Raw genomic sequence first — 22,957 nt, 5'->3', positions numbered from 1 at the left:
AATCACAATCAACAAAAGCACTAGATCTTATTATTTAAATAATAATATTTCCATATTTCCTAGTGATACACTTTAAATATGAAGTACACCTTCCTTCAAAATACGCAGTAGAAATAGCTTAAGACTAAAATTGTTTAAATGTATCTAGTTATGCTGGATTGCAATCTTTCTTTAATACTTGTATGAATAAATGTATATAATTTCAGAGAATATCTATGTAGTAAATTTTTTCATTAGTAAAAACAAATGGTTTTTATCTCTGTGCAGATAACCTGTCTGAAAATTTTGAAAAGGGCAATTTCTAAAGCTGTCGTGCTACGTTCTGGGTGTTACCTATTTACACAGTTGCAGATTTAACATACAGCATTTATATAGATGTTTCTTTTTGTTCACAAGCCAGAAGCTGGGAAACTGTCCCCCACTGCTAACTGCAGGGATTTATAGCTTTGTGAAGCTCTTCATAGAAGAGAAATTATGTGCTTAAATGTTCAGGTGTTCCACTTGAAGGAATATCAATCTGTTCAATTAAAAATCAGAGTTCTCAAAATTGTTTTCACAGTAAGCTTACACAACCTCATTAATACGAACAGAATTATATTCTCAAAGGTGACAGTGTACTTATATTTGAAATCTTATTTTGATTCACCACAAAATAGAAACTGCAACAGTGCCCAAGGTCAGAAAAAATGGATATAAGCACTGTTGTTTTATCAATAAATGCAAACTTTTGCTTTAGTAGATGAAAAATATTTCAGAATCCTTGCCAAGTCTATGTATACTGTGCTTGACTAGGATGGGTTTTAGCAGGTTCTCAGAAATGTGTTAGTGTTTTAGAAGGATGTGTGGTGGGAGGCCATGGAGGGTGGATTTGTGAGCACCAATCACCAGATGAGATGTCAACAATGAAGTCTGGGTGATCATAGTCAGTGGAAATCCTAACCGTCCACTGTTTGAGATCTCCTCAAAAGTCTGGTAACTCCTGGCTGGAGATCTGATAAAAGATATCACATTATTCATAGTAACATAGATTGTCCAGAACAAGAGGCCCTCAATTATTTCTGAGAAATACTGTCAGTTTAAATTGAAGAATTAACTGTCACTTGTCTTATCTTGTCATCTATAATACAAATATTCCTATGAAACAGAGAAATATTTTAGATATTTATGCAGTCAGTCTTAGAACTGTAATTTTGATAGTGTGTAGAGGAGCAAGAGTTTCTTTAATCTAGAAAAATGAAAGAGAATAGAAAACAGTTTTCTGGTTTGGTCTGTTAAAACTACAGCACATTTATTTTCTAATCTCTGTTTGAGCCCATAGCTTCACAGCCAAAGAAAGGCAGTAATTGGGCTGGTTTTGCCAGTAAATCAATGAAAAGTGCTGAAAAAGCACTAGAATCGCAAATCTGCCACTGTCTTAGTAGACTAGTACTGGGACAGCTTGAATTTTAAATGAGTCTGTTACACAAGAGTGAGAATCCAGGTCACTCCTTATGTATAATGGATTTACCGTACCAGCAGAAATAAAGGTATTTAAAGCTTACTTTTTATAGTTGGACGGATAATTAAAATATTAGTGGTTTGGTGAATGTTAACAAATACACCAGTTGTTTGTCCTATTTCTTCACCCTCAATGAACACCCAGCACCAATATAAAACAGAAGGAGAGGATAAATAAAAAGATGCCATTTTGTTTTTACTTCTTAAGCCTTACTCCAGTTCCATTCAACTTGCAGTTACACAAATGATGGTATTTGAACACTACAATTAAGTGTTTAATAATTAGCTGTATGTGTACCACATGAGAGTGGGGTCTGCATGTCATATCATTTTGGTTAAACAGCCATACAATTTTCATGCTAATATGTTAAAATATTGATCCTTTCTTAAATATTTCCCTATCTTTCTGTGTTTAAATTAAATCCAGAATGCCAGCTAGGTACACACTCTGAAATGCATCTCTGTGGAAACAGCTGGAATGCAGTTCCTATAGAAATGAGCTTTTGCTCATTTCAAATGCTTTTTGCATTTGTGAGAAGCACTTAGATATGTAACTGTCCTCTGGGCAATGACAGGTGAGCTTTCCAGGTTAAAACTAGCACTTTCAGCATTGTGTTTCCTCAGAAAATAGCATGATATTCTCCTGGCACTGAGTTTAAAACAGTGTTTGGGTTTTGGGTGGTAAAATTTGGCACTGCTTATGTTTTCATGTGGACTCTGCATATAGCCAGTTTTAAATAATACATGCATGTCCATCTGAGAGAGTGTGGCTTCCACTTTTTTTTTTGAAAACTGTAGGGTAATAAAGAAGCACTTTTTGTAAGTTTGTTGTGTATGTATCCTGGAGAGTTGAACAGACTAACAGAGTTGTGAAGTTTGAAAACATAGATCTCTGTACCAAGGACTGATAAAATCCAGTACCTCTTTTTTGTTCTAAATTTGTTATTACAATTTGCACATGACTGAAATTAATCTCAGCATTTTATACCTAACTAGCTTCTTGTGGCAGAGAGGAAATAGGCTGGTTTTCATGGGAACTGTAAATTGGTCATTGTGCATTTTGTGCTTTAGGCTTTCTAAGCCATTCATAGGAATGGCCATTCCTCATTTGAATAAAAACTTTTGCTGGACATTTTAAGATGTTATATAAATTACCAGTCCTAGAGGGAGTTCTGTCTCAAAAGTATGCATCTCTGTTCCATAACAGTACTTCTAACCTGACGTGGAACAGTTGATAGTATAAGATTAGAAAGAAGCCTTTTGAGCAGTCATCTTATGTTGTTTATTTTGCTGGGGTTTGTCTGGTGCCTTGCAGTGATGAGCTTTTTCTTGTTTTCTGTTTTAGTGATGTATAAGTGAATGGAAACCATTAGCTCATTTCAGATAGAAATTTTTGGTTGCTGCAGACCTAGATTTGAATCAAAGCACATCAAGATGAAAGGCTTTATAGCCTCCGCTACTAGTCCCTTGAGCCTTCCGAGGCTGTTCTTGTCCTTTTTAAGTTAGTTCATGTCCTGTAATGGAAAAAGAATTATTTACAGTTCAGTTTTTCCCCAGCATAATCAGATAAATTTGAGTTGGTTTTGATTCTTCTCTATAAATTTATTTTTTAGCAGTGTAGAAGGAATTTAATTTGATTTTTACATTTTTTCCCCTCTATAGTAGCAAGAGTTAACAGAATAAGAAACAGATTGTAAGATTCAGTATAGAAATTGCAGTTTGCTGTCATTTGTGGTTTAAGAAAAGGGGGTGGTATTTAGCTCTTGAAAGGGCTTTAATGAATATTGTTTAGAGTTTTTGAAACGTAATGGTCAGAGGCAGAAACAGAAACGACCTCAGAGCTTTTAGGGTGAAGTGATTAGCATTTTTCCTGATGGAAGTGATTGTTTCACCTCCTCTTTTATGTCAGCGTTTTTCACTGTCGGTTGCCCTTTGTTTATTTTCAAACGACATACCGTTAAAGAAGTCTTTTTTGTGTGATTGCAATGCTTTTTCCCCTCCTTCTGTAGAAAATCTGCTTGCCACAGACAGGCAGAGCATGTGTTTCTCTTGTCTTGGTTGGGTGCACAAATCTTTTATGTGTGCTGCTTCTTACCCTGTTGCCTAGACGATCACTGGCTTTCACTAAGAATGTCTGGTTCTCGTAAAGAGTTTGACGTGAAGCAGATTTTAAAAATCAGATGGAGGTGGTTTGGTCATCAGGCATCAGCCCCGAACTCTGCAATTGAAAACCATCAGGGAGACTTCTGGAACAGAGGACAAAATGTAACAACGGGTGGCAGGAAGTTTTTAAATTTGGGTAACTTACCTTTAACATCAGCTGGTTACAGAAGGTCCAGCCAACAGGATTTCCAGAATTCACCTCTTTGGCCAATGGCATCCACCTCAGAAATCCCTACATTTGAATTCTCAGCAGAAGACTGTGGAGGTGCACGTTGGCTTGACAGACAAGAAACAGATGATAGAGCAAGTGAAGAAGAAAATGAATCGGACAGCAGCTCGTGCAGGTTAATTATTACTTTCCTATTGTGAGAAATGTGTTTTCATTTCATGTTTGTAGTTAGTATGCATAAATAGGCTAGGCTTTGTTCTTAACTCAAATGCTTCAGAAACCTAGCAGTTATTGTGCGTCAGAAACAGAATATTAATTATAATCAGGTCCTATGTGTTTACAAGGACCTTTTTAAAAGTCAGTCAGTGGGGATAAACAAAGTGCAAAAATGGATCCACTGGTGTTTTAAACAGTGTACTAGTACATGCTGCTATGAACAAGGTACTGCCCATTACACGGTAATGTTACAGAATGCTTTCTGCATTATTTTGAAGTGATACTGATTGTTAAGTTATGTCAGTTAGGAGAAGATTATGAAAATGTAAACTTCTTCTGATTCTGACCTCATGTTTCCATGTGTACCTATAGAAGATGGAGAATGAACTGTAAAAAATACTTAGACTATAAATCAAAGAAAAAAATTACATCAATTGAAAGTCAATCAATTTGTGCTTTAAAGTGATTCCAGTAACCCGTTTGGTTTTATTAAACTGTACATCTGGCAGAAAAAGAAAATATGTTTCTATTGCATCTGTAAAGATGTTTTGATGTTCTTTTCTTACACATCGTTACTAAAGATGAAACTGTAAAGCTTGTTCTTGAATGAGAAAGTTGTTTACCAGTTGTTGTAAATTAGGCAATTTAATAACCTTGATTGTGAAATACCAGTTAAATTCTTTTATTTCATTTACTGTATAAGTCAGTCATTCTTCACTAAAAGTATTTTTCCTGTTTTGTAGTTCATGTAGTGCATAATAGCTTGCCATTTCAGAAAATGTTATGTTTGCTTTCTTGCTTTTAAGATAGCTTTGCACTGATGTGGCATTTCAGAAAGTGTGGCTACTTAAAGGGTACACTGTTTAATAAAGGCTATTAAGGACAGATCAATTTACTTATAGCAGTTTAGTGTTTTTCATGCCTTAGGAGAAGAATCGATTTAGTGGAAAGGCAAAGTAGTCCATAATATAAACACTGTTTATTGTATATATGACCTTTAAAGATTCAAGGAAAGGAAGGAGTGTAAAATTGCTTAGAAGTGAACACAGTGTATTTGCTTTTATCACCCCATGTCAAAATACTAGAATTACTGGGAAAGGAAATCCTGCATACTGCTGCATCATAACAGCAGTCCCACTGTGCTGTAACAAATATGTAGCTGTAAGTAGTGCACCTCCGAAGAGATCCCATTTTAAATTACATTCAGATATAAATTTTTAAATAGCTATGTTATTGGATATGATACAGGTATAACATCACCTTCAATTTCAGCAACATATATATCTGATGGGAAACATTTACATGCAGCCTTATCTCAGTCAGGATATTCTCTTCATAGCAAGGCAATCACTGTAGGAAAATAAACGTGTAATTTTAAAAGATAAATGTGTAGATTGAAAATACTACAACATTTAGTCTTAATTTTAAGAGAATAATGTGCATATGGTAAAACTAATTTGTTACTTTGTAGAATTGGATAACTGCAGATACTTATTTAGGAGGTTTTAAAAAGTCTTGTTTCGTTGTTTTTTGGATTTTTTTTGTTGTTTTTTTTTTTTTTTTTTTTGCAGACAGTTGTATACTAGAAAAAATGCACAAAGGATTTGAACTTAGTAAATTGGAAGTATCTTTTAAATTATGTGCTTAATCATGTATAGCATCTAGAGGTTTTTGTATTTCTATTACTGTCTTCTAATTCATGCTAATGTTTATTTACACGCTTTAAATAATTTAGGTAAATTTTGAGTTCAGTGTCAGTACAATTTAATATGCAACTAATGGCAGTGTAGGAGCTTGCTTTGTATTGTTATCTGTATCTCTGTCTTACGGGGAGACTTCACTTATACCATGTTTTGTTCACTTTTGTTAAAAATGTATAAGCTCTTGGACAGACTACATAATTCTGCCTAACACCTGGAGTTTCTCTGATATTAAGGACTTAATTAAATGTTTTTTTTCTTTGTAGTGTAAATTTTGGCTTCTTATATATTGACTCGAGGGAAAAACCCCATACCAACATTTTCATCTGTGTAGTTTACAAAGAGCTTTTTTTTTTCCCATATGAAAACATTGCTGTCTCCTTTACAAGTAAATTGTGCGCATGAAAAAGTTTTTTTAAAAACCTTTTGTAGAAGCTATAGTTACCTTTCTTCTATGCTTCTCTGTAACTTTCTGCCCAGTTTCAAGCCCTGATAACATGACGTAACAGAAGCAGCTCTGCTGCTTTGTTTGTATCAGTCCTTCCTCTTTGCCTTGTCATATAGCACAAGTAGAAAAGCATTTAGGTAAGGTCTTTTTGTCACTATTGACATCATTTAGATCATTATGTGATTCATTTAGAGGAGAGCTGCTGTCAGATTAATTTGGTGTCATATAGATTTCAATTCCAAGTTTAGTACCAGATCTTTAGTACCAGATCTGACCAAGGTTGCGTCTGAGATGCAGACAGATTGTTCAGATTCAAGAATCAGGGCTAGTCAGCTGTACTACTATTCACTTCATACTCCTATGTGTCATTTGTAACCAGCATTAGCTCGCATGGTTGTTTACTGGGACAGTGAATTTTGAATTCTGCAGATCTTTATCTCCTAGATTTCCTCTATTGCTGCTGTTTGTTAACTGTCCTGCATCCCTGAAACAAAGACCATCCTTTTGGATTTGTACACTTTTAAGCTCTGCAGAGTCTTGTATAGAAGTGTAAGTCTATTAGCATTAGATTTGTTTTTCTTAACTTTTTTTTTTTGTGGTGCATTAGCAGCAATCTACAGACCTTGAAGGCATGGTGGAGATAAAGCTAAAAATGCCTAGAGCATCCCTAGTGTGCAGAATGTTGTATCTGGTTCATTTCATCCATGCATGCACTAAAATACTGGAATTACTTTATTGTAAATTGAAGTAAGGAAATGTACTAAAATATAATATAGGATGCATATTTATATCTGACCATTAAATACAAGCAGGATTCCATTCATCAGCTGTGTGCTGACCTTGAACAGTTTAGTAAAATGTCTGTAATTATTTAAAGACAAAGTCTGAATGTGCCATGTGGTAGCAGCTCTGCAGTATTGCTCTGTATTGATCAGTCTTGGAGTTAATATGTTGCAACTTCCAATCTGTCTGCTTCCCCACCCTGAGTTTTTGAGCTACAGAATCCTTTGATATGTCTTCTTTTTCACCTCAATCTCACTGACCTTTGAGGGTATAAGTACTTTGGGAATTCTCCCAGGTTGTCATTGCTGTGGCAAATGGAACTGGAAAAAGATCCATAAAACAGTTTGTGGAAGGAGGGGCATTTAAATTTTTCATATCCAGTCACAGGGTAACAGGCACAAGTAGCGTTTGAAGCATTCTTTTATTTATTTATTTATTTATTTATTTATTTGTTTGTTTGTTTGTTTTTGCAAATACTGTAACTATTAGACTGTCTCTTTCATGTTCTCTTTATAGACCACTGAACCTTAGTCTGTCTTTCTCCTGTTCCTTCATTATGGAAAATGGTTTGTGAGTTACTAGAAGGCAGGTATGGGATTGAGTATCTTTAGATGAGGGAAAGAACTAGACTTGACTCTGTTGTGTCCTGAGTACATGCTTTATTGTGGGTACTGGAAAACAGACACCACTGCAATTACTTTTCCTTATTGAACAAGAGTGATAACAGAGTTCTGTGTGGAAAACATGCAGGTTTGAAGCTGGCAATAGCTCCAGTGAGGTTGTGATCCAGCAAATGCTGGCTTGGAAAGCTTTTTTCTTTGTTGTTTCTGGCATTCTATCTGCAAAACACTTTGTAAGGTTGTAATGTAAATAAAATTCTGATATCATGTAATTAAAAAATGTTATTAATGGAGTTACTTTGAGGAATATGTGTTAATATATAGTTCAAACAAACAACCAAACAAACCAGGAAAAACCACAACCGAATTCGGAATGCGCTAAATTGTGATAGGGAGATACAGAATAATTTCCTAAGTATTTGTGTGTTGACCAGCGACCTACTCATTCTGCTTCTGGTTTTGTTTTTCAGGGCTGCTAGTTAAAGAGTTGCTTTCTCTGAGTTCTTCTTGCTCATTCCCTTGAGAATGCTACCCAGCTGGCCAATATATATGTTGTCCATGGTTACATAGTTACATCTTTGTATGACCCCCTGATTCAGTTTCCAAAATAGCCACAAAGAATACTTGTTCCAGCCTGTTAGAGGGCCGGTGGTGGAGCAGAATAAGTGACTCCTGGGCTACGGGGAACAGGGAAAAAGTTGACACATAAATTAATGGCTAACCACAGCTTCAGCAAGAACATTTAACATAAAGTCTCCCAAGGGAAATCAGTAGGCAGGTATCTAATTTCTGATCCATTATTAGATTTAGCTCTAAATACCAAACTGCTTGGCTTTTTTAGCTACCTGAGTGCATGGAAAAAAAACCCCAAAAACAAAACATACAACAAAACCCAAGACCAAACCACAAAGTTCCCCTTTACAGAAAATTTTCTGTTGGAAATTAGACTTTGGTTTTGAGGAGCTCTCTCTTGAAATGAGTATCCTACACCAAGGAGTGAGATAAGTTTTGTGGTGGATAAGTTTTGTGGAGATAAGTTTTGTGCAGGCTTGCTGCTCAGTTCATGACATCTTTGTGGAAGCAGGTATCGAGATGCAGATCTTGTGAAAGCACATTCTTCCAAATGTTATGGTAGATCCAGAGTATTTTATAAGTTGCCTGCATTGTTGAAAACTAAGCAGTAGTCAGTTAAAGAACTGTGAGCAAGAAAACATGCTTTCCAGAGTGTACATAATTAAGATTCATTTCCTTTATGTCCTAGGGCCATGCATACCTTTTACATTTTCTCTATTCCTGTTTTTTCCCAATCTTCTATCTTTGTGTATACAGACAGGAATATTTTTTCTCCCCATATACCCTTGCTTTTCACTTCTATTGACTTCTCATGTGCTAGATCTCATATCAGACACAAGGAGTACAATAGGAGTGGTGGTGTATCAGTGTTTGTGGTTTTTTCCCCTGCATGCCCATATGCTTTTACTAGCTGAGTTTTGTTCTAGCTACCTTAGGTTAAGTGTGAAACATAAGTGGCAGGGAGGGGTTTGGTTCCTTATTACCATCCTTCCATTACTTTTTCACTTTGCAGGGCCTTGGTGGTTGTTCTTCCTTAACCATCTGACTGCACTACAGATAAAATTGCTGGGCTGATCTCTGTGTGTCACTTAGTTGAAAAGTACAACACTAAATGATTGTACTTTTTCCACAAGGATCTAGATTAGGTTTAGAGGGAGAAAGAAAATATGAAGAAAAGTAAAATATCAAGGGAATGTGTAATAAAACAAATGCATATCAATTTTTAAATTACATGTGATTTTTTTTTTATCCTTTGTAGATAAAATTTCACCTGAATATTGTGTGAACTAAGATTTCTGTTATTGTCTTTGGCAGAACCTCCAACAGCAGTCACACCTTATCATCTTGTCAAACAATGGAGCCCTGCACCTCAGATGAATTTTTTCAGGCTCTCAACCATGCTGAACAAACTTTTAAAAAGATGGAGAATTATCTTAGACACAATCAGCTGTGTGATGTGGTGTTAGTTGCTGGTGATCGTAGAATTCCAGCTCACAGGTAAGTTTATTACAATTTGAAATAACTTCATAGCTTCATAATTATTTACAAATGCACCTTCAAAGTGTTAAAAAAATCCTAAACAATTCAGAATATTTTAAACACGTATGTTTTTTAACATTTATTTGGAAACTAAAAGTTAATTTTTCTGTTGTATGCAATACAGAATAAAAATATTCAGGTTCTTTTTGTTTCCAAGTATACTTATGATATTATGCATAATATCATAAGTACATACATACATACACTTCCCCCAGAAGTCCCAAGTACACTCCCAGAATATTATAAGTTGTAGTGGTTTCTTTCATAGAACAATGTAAATTTTTTCTTACATTTAATTATGTTTTTTTTTTTTTTCTTTGTACTAGCAATTATGCTATTGAAGTCACAATTAACAATAAGAATGGTCTTCTGTTCACATAAAGGTTTTTTGCTCCCATAGTAAGAAGAGTCCTTTGACAGGAGACTTCTGAACACTGCTGCTATTAGATGTCTAAATTAGTTCAAATATTACCCTCTCTGTCATCTGTGTAATCAACATGCTGAACCATGCTGAACAAACTTATGTATGAGCAAACATATGTATGCCACTTAAAATCTAGGAAAATACCAAAGACTGCAAAACACAGGCATGTGTAACTGAAGCACATTACGGTATTTAATGCACAGAATTTGTAATTTGAATAGGAACGTAAGTATAAGTAAGCTGTGGTTTCCTAAGTTGAGGTCTCAACAGAAATGGCATCCTAAAACATTCCTATTTTCCATTGCTGATTCCTACTCCCACAGTGAAACTGCAGCTCAATGCTGTAATAGTAATAAAAAGATGGGAAGATGTTGCTGGTTTGGAGTTGGTACTTACCTTAAAAAACCAGATTTCTGCTTTTATTCAGATATTATCCACACTGTTGTGCTGACTCAGCTGAGGGAATGACAGCATGGGCATGGGAACTGACTTGAGAATCAGGGAGGCTTTTAAACCATAGCTTGCTGTTGTTCTTGGAGACTTCATTTTATGAAATGCTCAAATTAGTTACTAAACTGTGTTGTTTTGTCCCTGTGAAAAGAATGAATCAGATGAAAACAGGGAATACACACACCCCTAGTGGGCACATGCTCAAGTAATTTAGGGTCAAAAAACTTTGGAGTGGTGTAAACAGGAAGAAACAGCGATTATAATAAGGAAATAATTTTACTTCCTTATGGAGCCAAGGTAACCCCTTTGCAATATGTGTTTGGACAGTGGCTTATGTAATAGTTAAAAATGTGTAGAAAGGGTGCAGAGGACAGCTGTGAATGTCTTGTGAGGACTGGAAGATTCTATTTGCAATGAAATAAATGAATAGACAACACACTTAAAAGTCCTTTAATGTGGTTCATGCTTTTTTCTAATTTATTTAGAGAACCGACTTCTCCAGTTTGTGCTACTGTATCTATTTCTGTAGTGCATGAGACATATGCTACTACTACCTGTTATTTGTTCTGGACTTCTGAGGAGAAACATCTTGCTGTAGTTGGTATATTGTGTTAAATATGCATGAAAGTTAAAGGTAAAGAAGCACACTTCGTGATTGTAGCAGGAAGTGGGAGGTTTATGATTCTCTCTTGTTCACTTTATAATGTTGGAGCAACTTACAAAGAAGCTTTGCCTTTTGCATAAGTTCTTTCTCTAACTACTTTGTTTTCCCAGAGAAATATAGCAATAACTGCAGTCTTCGTTTCAGTAGATCCAAAGTATCTCACTGAAAACTGATTTTTTTTCATAGTGGGAAAGATAAATATGGAAATTTCATTTTAGTTTTATAGAAATTCAAAAATATGACTGCCTTTATGTACTTGTAGTAGCCAATGTTATAAGAAAAAACTTCTGTAGTATTTCTTGCTGCCTCCATACAAATTCTGACTCTTTTTGACTGCATTGGCATTGACTGCAGGCTGGATCCATCAGTATTGACTGCAGGCTGGATCCATCAGTGCATTTCAGAAAACCAGTGATTCTTTTGTCTTGAGACTTAATAAGCAACAGAATATGTATTAAATACATCTTAGCTTAATGACATGGCATTCTGAGTAAGAAAATAGAAAGTTCACTTGCACTGGACATCTTTGTTTTCCTTTGTTTTTTCATAAGAAAGATAAGAGTTTTTCATAGTATGTGGTCACATAGAGCTGGTAAGAAAGAACATTCTTCATTTTTAATATTAATCACACTCATGTATAGAGAGGAGTATTCAGATTTTCAGTTTTGAACTTGGCATTTTTAATAATTCCTGTATTTTTTAAATTATCAGTTTCTACTTTTATTGAATGTTGTGAGGTGTGTGATGTATGTTTTTAGAGAAAAGAGACATGAGTTGGGTGTCTGCCTTGGTAATAAGCACAGGTAATACATCACTGTGAAATTCTGAGAGGTTTTCTATCTATTTAAAGAATTCAGGCTATGAGTCTACTACAAATAAAAGCATCACATATAGTCATGATTTTTCTGAATATGGAATTCTCTATTGTTCCTAAAGTGTTTATCTTCTTTTTCTCTGCTGAAATTATAGCTAAAATCTTATTTACAAGGTCAAAAAGCAAGTAGGAAAAAGGGACCATGCTCCACTAGGAAGAAATGTATTATATTCCCACTCCTTCAGCTTGCAGTTCCATAAAGAAATCTTGGATACTTTGATTTACTTAATTTAATTAAGTTTTTCATAGCATGTTTGTTTTGTGTCCACTGCAATTTCAGATGTCTGCCATTTATTATGTTTGTATTTATTACATTCAGCTAACTGCTATATCCATAATAAAAGCTTGTTTTGTTTGGTAATAACCCCCTGATTAGAACATTCATGTAAGAAAAGGGAAATATGTGTAAATTCCTGCCCAGAGGGCATTTAAAGCCTGCTCCACATCCTTTAATCAGCAGTCTGGGTAGAGCCATTGTCTGTCTTTCTGTTGACACCAAAGATGGAAATACAAAAGAGATGGAACTTAAGAAAAGAAGACAAATGGAAATTTATGTACTCTAGGGTTTAGGAAGCTTGTTGGAAAGAGCCTGAGCTCTTCAGTATCACCTTACAACTTCAGTGAGTGCTGATAGTGAGTTTCCAGGGACGGTTTTCACCTGTTACACTGCCACAAACAAGGAGCTGCCTAGGAAGAGTCCCTTTTATCTTTCAGATCTTAAGCAGCATCACTTCATTCTGTCAGGTGAGAGGAGTTTGGAGATACTAAACTTGTAAATTGCCAGGTTTGGTGGCTGTCATCATTTTACATAGTAATTGCTTTGGTGACCTAGAAAACTATCTAGATGATGCAGCTTGTGGCAGTTCCAACAAGTACAGGTTTTAAAGGGTGCCACATATTTTACTGGCTCTCAGTGGAAAAGTCTTCAAAATCTATTAAGCCATCATGGTAGATCTTTCTAATTTTGGATCATTACAAACCACTGAAATTAAAGACATAAGTACCCTTGGAGCCTCCTGTAGGAACAGAAAAATGTACTAAAACACTCAGATTTTGTCAGTATTTAGTGACAAGCAAATATCAAATCACATGTGTATAGCAGTAATTTATTTTTATTGACTAGTGGGAAAAAGAAAAGGCCAGTTGGCTGAAAGTCTGCCTTGGTTTTCTTTTATCCTAGCTCAGTGTCACCTTGATGCATTGTCACTGTATATTTTAATCCCATTTCTTTCTTTGAAAGAACATTTTTTTGTAAATTAGTTAAATTAAGAGAAAAGTGTGAAATTTCAGACTTTTCATTGTGAAATTATTGCAGAACTGCTCTCAGTATAATTTGTGCTTGTTCATATTACCTATATTAAACTACTTGTGGACTTCACATCCTCTGTCAGCATATGCAAGTCACCCTTGGGAAAGCACTTACCACTGTGAACGATTTAAACCTCCTCATGGATCTGCACACACTTGCAAAAATAATAAATGGATTACATTTCTGTTAATTTCCTTTGGAGTACTCTTGAGTCTGGAAATTACAGGGAGAAATTTGCTGATATCAAACTCTGATAGAAGGCATTGGGACCCTCGTGTTATTTTTTGGCATTCCTTCAGCAGCTGTTTCTAAAATGTATACAGTCCAGTGTTCTAAATAATAGTGCAGCTACCTAGTCCAGTTGCACTGCTGGGGGAAGAAAAAAAGAAAAAATCAACCCCCAAACTGTGATATGACTAAGTATTAAGTTCTGTTTCCCGTTGCAGAAGACATGTTTTTTTCAAGCTCTGTTCTGTGTAGAAGTTCCAAGTCAGAACTGTCAGATGTGAATATGTTTAGTTGGTTGTTTTGCCTTTTAAAATTCTGAACTGGACCTGCAGAGATACTTGGGTTATTCAAACCACTTTCCCTTCCAGTGAGAAGCCCTGTTTTGTACATAGAAATCTGGTCTTGTCATCTCATTCTAACATCAAAAGCAGTTGCAGAAATTCTCCCTTGATACTTACATGAATGTACTCTCTAATTTACTCCACTTCTATAGATCTCTGGGAGGCAGTATTTTCATTTAAATGCAGATTTCATTAAACCTGAGGTTAAAGTGCCTAGAAGTGATGCCCAGGCCATACCTTGGCAGAAAGTTCTAATTTTTCTTAGGTAGTCAGCTACAGATTAATTCTCATATTTCAATAACAGAATTTAATTTTTCTTTAAAAGAACAGAACTTTATTTCTTTTGACTAAACTTCAATCATACAAGATGTTAAAATAAAATTAATCTTTTTTCCCATGCAATTGTAACTCTACTCTGTTGCCTCAGCAGCTAGAAAAAAAAGATTACCCTTTTTTGTCTGTAAGCCTGTAAGCCTGACCAAATGGCCAATGACTAGAAATATATATTTATGATATGTATGATGAGAAAAATATATTATGAGATTAATTAGTCAAAATTTTATTACTTTGCAGTTAATTAACTATGAGACTGCTCCTTGTATTTCCTTACTTTCTATATGTACCTGTAAATTCTCCCCTAAGCATTGGTGCTCACCTTTTCATTTAGTTTTACTCTGTTTTGTGGTTCCTGACCTCTGCCATTTTAACACACCAGTATAACGATTCAGCACAGCATAAACTGCCTGAGGTATTAGATTAATTGAATGTATGCATATGGACTGTTTAAAGTATTTGCAGTAGGCTGGGTTTGATCCAAAAATTGATCCAAGCCACAAGGCCATTCCTGGAGGTCTCTTATTCCTCCTGAATAGTTATGGTAGGTTTCATATTCCTGCCTCATATAATTTTCTCTTTTACCCCAGTCTCTGAATACATACTGAGACATTCTTGCACATTTTGCAGAGTGGCTTTATTATTTGTAATGAGTGTTTTACTCTCAATAATCCAAAGAAATGTCCGTTGTGCACTAACATATTTACTTACACAGTAAAACAGTCAGGATTCTTAAAAAAGACTAAATAGATACCCAGAAAAGAGATTACTCTGTATCATCTCCACATTTACTGTGACAAGTTTTGTCTTGGTGCACACATATACATAATTGAATGTATATGTCTGCACCAAGAGTAAAAGCATTTTAAAGCACTTTGAAAAGGACTGGTAAGTTATTCTTTCACATTTAAAAAAAGTATCTAACATAATATAAATGAAAATCAATTAAATTTTATTTTAATAATGTATATTTATACTTCATTTCCAATTTATGTGGATTTGGGGGTGTTTATGTCTGTGTTGGCTATTAAAAGTCATTGAGCTTTGAAAGGGTAATTAGTTTAGATCAGTAGCAAATGTAGGCTTAGTATCAGTACTTCATTATTCATAGAGAGAAACTAGAGCATGGAGCACTTTGTCAATTTTAAAATGTTTTTCTCGCTACAGTGTTTCTTAAAAGGGCAAAGTAATGAGTCATAAATTAACAAACATCAGGTTGACTAAGGTTTTTTTCTTCTGTTTCTCTCCTTTTCTGCTGCATGTGGTACTCAGATTGGTTCTCTCCTCTGTTTCGGACTACTTTGCAGCAATGTTCACTAATGATGTAAGGGAAGCAAGACAGGAAGAAATCAAGATGGAAGGTGTGGAGCCAAAGGCATTGTGGGCTCTGGTTCAATATGCATATACAGGTAATGGAAGTGAAAATGGGAATTTCATCTAATGAATTGTCCTCATGTGAGCATTGTATTCCATTACTAGATTTCAAATGCTCTTTACAAATGACTCACGTTATTTAAATTCTTATAAATAAATAAAAATAAATCATAGACTATCTTGAGTTGGGAGCAACCTACAAGGATTCTCAAAGTCTAACTCCTGACCCTGCTCAGAGCACCCCAACAATCACACCATGTGTCCCAGAGTGTTTTCCAAATGCTTCTTGAGCTCTGTCAGGCTTGGTGCTGTGACTGCTTCCCTGGGGAGCCTGTTCCAGTGCCCTACCACCCTCTTGGGGAAGAACCTTTTCCTAATGGAAAAGGAACCTTTTCCTAACCCCCTTCAGACCATTCCCTCGGGTCCTGTCACCAGTCAGCAAAGAGAAGAGATCAGTGCCTTCCCCTCCCCTTCCCTGGTGAGAAAGCTGTAGACAGCAATTAGGTCTCGTTGCTGTTACCTGAGACAACCTGGTAGGATAAAGTTCCTCTGATAATACTACATTCAGTTAGTTAACTAATTATGTGAATCTATTAAATGTATCATGACTGACAAAAAAGGAATCTCATTAGGATTCCCTTTCCTTACATCATTGTAGATCCTAATTTTGAAAACTATTAGTTATCTAATGCTGAGGGTGATGTTTACTAAGCCTTCTATTCTGTCATATAATCTGTAAATAATTCTATTGCCTTGGGGTTTTAGGGAATTTGTAAGATTATAAGAGCAAACTAATGTGATTTTCTTTTTGCTGTTACTAGGTCGCCTCGAATTAAAAGAAGATAACATTGAGTGCCTGTTGTCTACAGCTTGCCTTCTTCAGCTCTCTCAGGTTGTAGAAGCTTGCTGTAAATTCCTAATGAAGCAGCTTCACCCGTCCAATTGCCTTGGAATCCGATCTTTTGCTGATGCGCAGGGTTGCACTGACTTGCACAAGGTGGCTCACAATTACACTATGGTATGTTGTTACATTAATTATCATCTGCTTTAAGTAGGGAAAATACAGAATGTTTTCCTAAATATAGTACTAATGTTTTTCCCCCAGAAAGTCTTCATAGTTTTCAAACAAGAATGCTCATATGTTCCCATGATGAAAAATGACAAAATAGCTGCAAAGTTGCTGGTTTAGAGTTGGAAGGAAATACACAAGCATAAATGCCCTGTAACAGAAATGGGATTGTGGGGTATGCATTTAATAAAATATTTCAAAAGCTTGTTCTTCTTTCTGACAGTCAAAAACTACAGACTTCACAGTGGGCAAGCTGCCATCACCTATTCCAAAATTGCACATTACTAAATGGAAGTGTAGAGTTCCTTTTTTGTAATGAACTGGAGTAATCAGATTGTAAGATATACTTGGGGTATGAATGTGGGCATTCAGCAATATAGATTTAGCATTATCCTTAATAACTTAGCAATGGAATGTCAGGCATCAAAGAATTTAATCTGAGGCTAGATAATATGTGACTAAATACAAATTTGCCAATTATGTTTTTGAGTTAACTTGTAGAAATTCAGACTTACCAACTTAAATAAACTTCATCTGTGTAACAGTCATCCTTCTATTTTAATAGAAAATGTTCTTTTTTTTTTCTTCTCACAAGTGTATTTTAGTAAAGTTATCAGAAAAAGGTAGAAGAACTATCTCTGAAGCAATTCAGTTCATCTGCTCTTTGCAGTTTTGTAAAGCATTTTGCTCACTTTTTGATGAAATTTTGCCTAAGTAAGCTCTTGGGATCTGAATGAGGGCATGTAGACACTGCGTAAGAGATGTGGGAATGATGATACTACTTAATTTGCTTGTGTGTCATAGCATTACCTTGCTATTAAGTTATTGGCTTAGATCCAAGAGTTGTAATTTATGTCTTGTAATCAGTATTAGAAATCCATGGCTTTTCCTCTTTCTGCCTTAGGTTTAGCTGGTTTAAAATCATTTTTTTAAATATTACTTCTTCTTGGCTTAAATTAATTTACTTTAGTATGTATAGCAGTTTAAGGTAGTTTTTTTACATATACAAGACAACGTCCTTCTGCAGTGAATGGATCTCTCACATATTTAATATCATGGACACACAAATTTACAGAGGCAGATCAATAAATAATGTGCAAATTGTAACTTACATGTTTCTATTCTTGGTCTTCATTATTGCACAAACAAAAATAAGGAGATTGCATTTAGGTAGAATGTGCAATGAAACAGTAAAGTAAATGTGGCTTATGCCTTTGAGGAGTATTAGAATTTATGTTGAGTGAGACCAGTGACAGAAAAAATATGTGAAAAGAGAAACTCCCTCCTCTGATCTACTTGTTCTTTTTCAGAATAAGCATGTATTTTGGTCTGGGCTATTGTCATGTCCTTCATAAGTGAACTGCCAAGATCAGAATAGTAAGAATCATTAAACTAATGCATCCTTAAAGGGGAATGTTGGCATTCCAGTCTTAGTATTCTGACTGGCAATTCATGACTTAGGGAAAATATGGGCTGTGAACTTTCTACAAGCTGTTCTTTTGCAGCACCTATCTTTTGTTCCGACCAGAGGAAAATAGTTCTGTGCCTTTTGGCTGTTGTTTACTTCGGTGGCAAAATTGTTGCTTTTAAGGTTTTGATGTGAATGAAATTCAAATTAGGTGGATTTTAAAAAGCCATTTTCAAAACTAATTAGTTGTGCTAGATGAATTTTTCCCAAGGCCTCTTTTAATGTTGTTTAGTTCCAACAGAGACATTAAATTGAATTTTAGTAATAATGACTAATAGAGAAGAAGCTTCTTTATTTTGAAATGAATGTTGCTATGGAAACTGCATAGAAATGTCTAGTCCAATTGAATCTTCAATTAAAATAAATCCCCAAGTAATATCATTTGTTTAAAAGCTGTTTGAAAAAAGAAAATTTTCAACACTAGTAAGTGCTAGGTACTTGATGCTCTTTCCATTAAGAAGTATTAGAATGTAAGGGTTAAGTACACCTGTAGTAGCTGTCAATATTCTCTTTGTTAAAAGTGGGAATTATTTTTATGCTGCATTGGGCTGCATAGAACAGTGTGAGATTATACTGAGTACAGTTTATAGTTCTGGTTCCTTTAAAATATTTGTAGTAGAAGGTACTGAATAGTATAAAATACTTAAATTTTAATTCACACATTATTTTCTATGAGTTTTTCTTTGACAGGAAAAAAGCCCTTATTGCCATTTAATATTTTTATGTTTTAAAGGTTTTTAAAGGTTCTGTTTCTATTTCTCTGTTTTAAAGGTTTTTGTGACACATGTAATATGTTTGTAATCATCTTACCTGCTTCATTAAAATACCTTTTTACATGAAGTTTGAAATTCAGGTGAAATGAGCATTTGTTTAAACTGGAGGATGAATCAGTGAGTTATCCCATTAGGTCTGCCTTTGTTAATAGGGTTCTTCTGTCTGAGTAAAGTACATTAGTAATTGGAAAGCATCAGTGAAAAAAAAAAGGACTTGAATGTTGCATTTCTTCATATTACAGATGTATATTATGATAAAGGGACTGAAGTGTTGCATTACTTTATTGCTTACTGTGTTGACAATTGATAAGTTGTTTTGACAGAAGGGAACAGTTTATCAAAGTTGGTTGATTACTGGCATTACAAACTTAAGCTTAAAAAATCTGCAATATACATGAAGTGAAACATGAAACGAACTGAAGTGATTAGTAGTGGATTTAATGCTGTATAAAGAGCAACTCTGATTTTTACACATCACAGTTCTAAAATAGAGTTGATAGAATCATGAAATGTATCTGAGTGAAGATATCTTTTGAGCAAAGGTTATCCTGTTTTACTGTGGTTTATATATAGTATTTGGGGCATACAGTTATAAATTTAGGAATTTTATTAGACTGGCCAGTATTGTATCTGATTGCTTCAATGAATTTGTAACGGCATTTTTGCACAAAATGCCTTCTGCACATTTTTATTGCTGTCTTCAAATTCAGAACAAACACCCCTTTTTGACATCTTGTTTGAAACAGTTGATAGTGCACCTTGGATGAAAACCAATAGATCCTTTTCCACAAAAAAGTAAATAAAAAGGAAGTTAATACTTTAAGATGAGGAAAAGCTAGCCTGGGTTATTTCCAGAACATGAAATATCTGTGGTGACTAGTGAGATGTTCTTCAGGCTTCTTCAGTAGCCAGATTAACTTTCTGATTTTCAACTGAAAAAGAGCAGACATTCAAAACTCTGTGTGATGGTGCCTGAGTTAGTCCCTGTGTAATCATTGTTGATCAGCTATGCATGCTTAAAGCAGAGTGAAAAGTCATTTTGATTTTCATCAGAAGTCTTCAGAAAGTATGTGAGCAGTGATAGTATTACAAGATTCAGATAAAGTTAGTTTTGGAACTCGTGTGATTTCTGAGCAAGCCAATGGATGTATAAAAAGAAAAACTTAAAAGAACAGAGTAATAGATTGGGTCCAAGCACAGAAACCTAGATAGTTTTGCAGAAGAAAAGGTGTGGCACACTTAGACTTGCTTTCTCCTGTAATGCAGTAGTTGGGTAACAAAAAATCGTTGAGTTATGATTTGGAAGAAAGAATTAAAGAGGGATAATTTGTCCTTTTTTTCTTGCAAGTCAGGACAGGTTTTTCTTTTGTTTGTGGGGAGCATGAAGAGAGGAGAAATTTAAATGCTTTCTGTCCATAAAGGGCCAGAATCATAGTTTGTGATAGTGCCTAAAACAAGGATTTTACATTTTGCACCTGAAACTGCAGTCCAAAATATCCTGCTCAGTAATCAACTGACTTGGAAAATACTCATTCACTTTCTTTTCACCTGTGAAAAACCAAGATACTTTTGTCTTTCGTGTTCCCTCAGTCCTGCCTAGCACAATAGATCAGTATTGCCATGTCAAGAGTGAATCGGCTTCTGCATGCTGCTCAGCCTGTTTTGGAATCCAGAAACAGTGCAACGAGGGTCAAGCTACAATAGCTGTACTCTAAACAAGCCCTGCACACAGTGCAAGTATTAGATTGGTTGATTGTTTAACACATCAAATCTGAGTAAAAGTAAAGAAGGTGGTATCTGACAGCTATTTGACTATTAATAGTTTATCAGGAAGTCAGATAGCTCAGATAGTCAGATAGTTCTTAGTGAATTCATACTTAGATGACCAGTGGACTGAAGCAGACAGGAGACAAAATAACATTTCCTGATTGCTCTCAGTCAGATCCTGAGTCAAACATCACTTGTTTTTGTTGCCCAAGTTCAGAGTTTAAGCAAAGCCCCATGCTTAGAGCTGCCTGTGGGGCAGTCTCAGTCGCTCTCAAGCTGCAGGTGTCTGATGCTCTCCAAGGTTTTCATCCTTCTGATACAGTGTGCAGGGAGACAACCACCTCACTGCATCCCACTGTAGGGATTAAATATCGCTTTGAAATACGCATCGTGACATATTATTTTTCATGTGCTCCTAAATATTTTTTTGTTCTGTACCAAATCCAAGGCAGATCTGTGGTTAAGAGTATCAGTATTAATCACTCTGCAGTTGCTGAAGAATGAATTTGAGGTTGTGATGTGAATGAGCAGTACTCAGCATTGAGCATGAGGACTGCATGTCCCTCTCTTGCTTAATACATAAGCCTCAGGCTACTTATTTGATAAAGTTTCCAAGCTCTTTGAGGAGCTAGTTTTGGGGTTGGGAAATTCTATTTACTTTCAGGACCAGAAAGCAGGGGATTGAAACTGCAGACCATTTGTTCTCTGAAATATCCTGTTCTTCCACAGAGAGCTCCCATAAGAAGAAGGAATGAAAAGGCTAATGAGGAGGTTAAGAATGCTAGGAGATACACTGGCTCCTTCTTTTTGTCTTCAGAATCTCTGTCTGTAAAGGAAGAGGAATTTTCAGATTCTGGTTATAAAAAAAAACAGACATAGGACAAAAAGTGCCTGTATTCCCAGTGGAATGCTTTGATACTCTGCTCAAAAGGAGTCTCTGCTTTAAAAATAGAATGGGAGCAAGAGGAAATTGAACTTGTTCCCATCAGAAAGCAATGGTCTGCAAGCAACAAGAAGGAAAATCAGGTTTTTTACATATAACAGCTGTTGAAGTGATGAAATCCAGTTGGAAAAAAGCTTTCCAAAGAGGATCCCTAATTGACATATGCAAGATCAGCTTGTTGTTGCCTCCAGAGACAAAAGAACTTTTCATGCAAGTGCTTTCCCCTTCCTCTTCCTGTGATCTGGACAGACAATTTGGAAAGTTTAAGGTAGTAAGTGTTGGTGTTTCTCTCTTTCAGAGCTCACTGTCTGTTCATTCAGCAAAACTAAAAGCACAGCTCCAGCTTACATACTCTCTAGGAAAAAGAACCAACAAAAAAGCAGCCAGTAGAAACAAATGAACTCAGTGGAATATGAATTCCTGTGAACTGTGTGTTTAAGCTGTGGAAATAATTTTGATCACTTCTCAGATTCAATTTTACTGCCAGGCATTTAATATCAGAGTGAAATAAATCACAATGCATGTGTAGTGCTTCTGAATATTGGTACTGATTTTAATTCATATATTTGTTCAGTTTGACTTTTATTTTGTAATACAAATAGATAAATGAATTAAAGAGGAAAAGATAACTCTATCTCCCTTCTAATTTACTGTAGCTCTCACTTGGACGTACTTTTTTTGTGTAGACAATTGGATCTTTGTTGTAGGAAAGTTTTTGAGATATTAAATATTTTCAGATATTAAATGTGAAATGTTTCTTTCCAAATTCTATCCACAAATAGAATTATGTACACCTATAACATTTTGAGTTATTTTCCTGATTTCCAGAATTACCCATAGAGTGGAGTAACTTTGATCTTTCCCCTTATAAATCTTGTAGCCATCTTATGTATGTCTGGCTTTCATGTAAGATGGACTATTTACACCTAATTAGTTTTTTCCTCTTAGCTCAGCTTTTTTTTTTTTTCATTAGGCAGTATCTTTGGAGTACTGAGGTATAGCTTTGAAAGCATTAGACCAAGCAATAAAAAAGAAGTATTAGCTTTTTTGCTTTGTTATCATGATGCCCGTTGCATATATAATGCCAAACTGTACTATTGTTTTTGCTGGCATTTTAAATACTAAATTCAGACCTGTTTTGCAGTGCACCTCTTGCTTCTTCTTGTGAATTTCTCCCCTTTTTGACCTAAAAATCCTTCTTTCTTTTCAGTATGTGCTTCTAATCTACAGTT

General features: G+C 35.3%; 1 protein-coding gene across 3 annotated transcripts in view; it reads left to right on the top strand.

The window, feature by feature from the left end:
• Window positions 1-22,957, top strand: part of KLHL5 (kelch like family member 5) — a 49,833-nt gene that overhangs the window by 10,283 nt on the left and 16,593 nt on the right. For 2 of the 3 annotated variants that reach the window (XM_053976144.1, XM_053976145.1), the window contains 3 exons: window positions 9,484-9,666; window positions 15,604-15,740; window positions 16,527-16,723. In XM_053976144.1, coding sequence (XP_053832119.1) covers window positions 9,524-9,666; window positions 15,604-15,740; window positions 16,527-16,723 — 477 coding nt within the window. In that variant the 5' untranslated portion in view covers window positions 9,484-9,523. Of the gene's footprint in view, window positions 1-3,627; window positions 4,005-9,483; window positions 9,667-15,603; window positions 15,741-16,526; window positions 16,724-22,957 lie in introns of those variants that run through there. The other variant, XM_053976143.1, reaches the window with a different exon arrangement.

Source organism: Vidua macroura, chromosome 4, assembly GCF_024509145.1.
Source record: "Vidua macroura isolate BioBank_ID:100142 chromosome 4, ASM2450914v1, whole genome shotgun sequence".
In the NCBI taxonomy this organism is placed as follows: Eukaryota; Metazoa; Chordata; class Aves; order Passeriformes; family Viduidae; genus Vidua; species Vidua macroura.
This window is presented reverse-complemented; position numbering and strand designations above follow the sequence as displayed.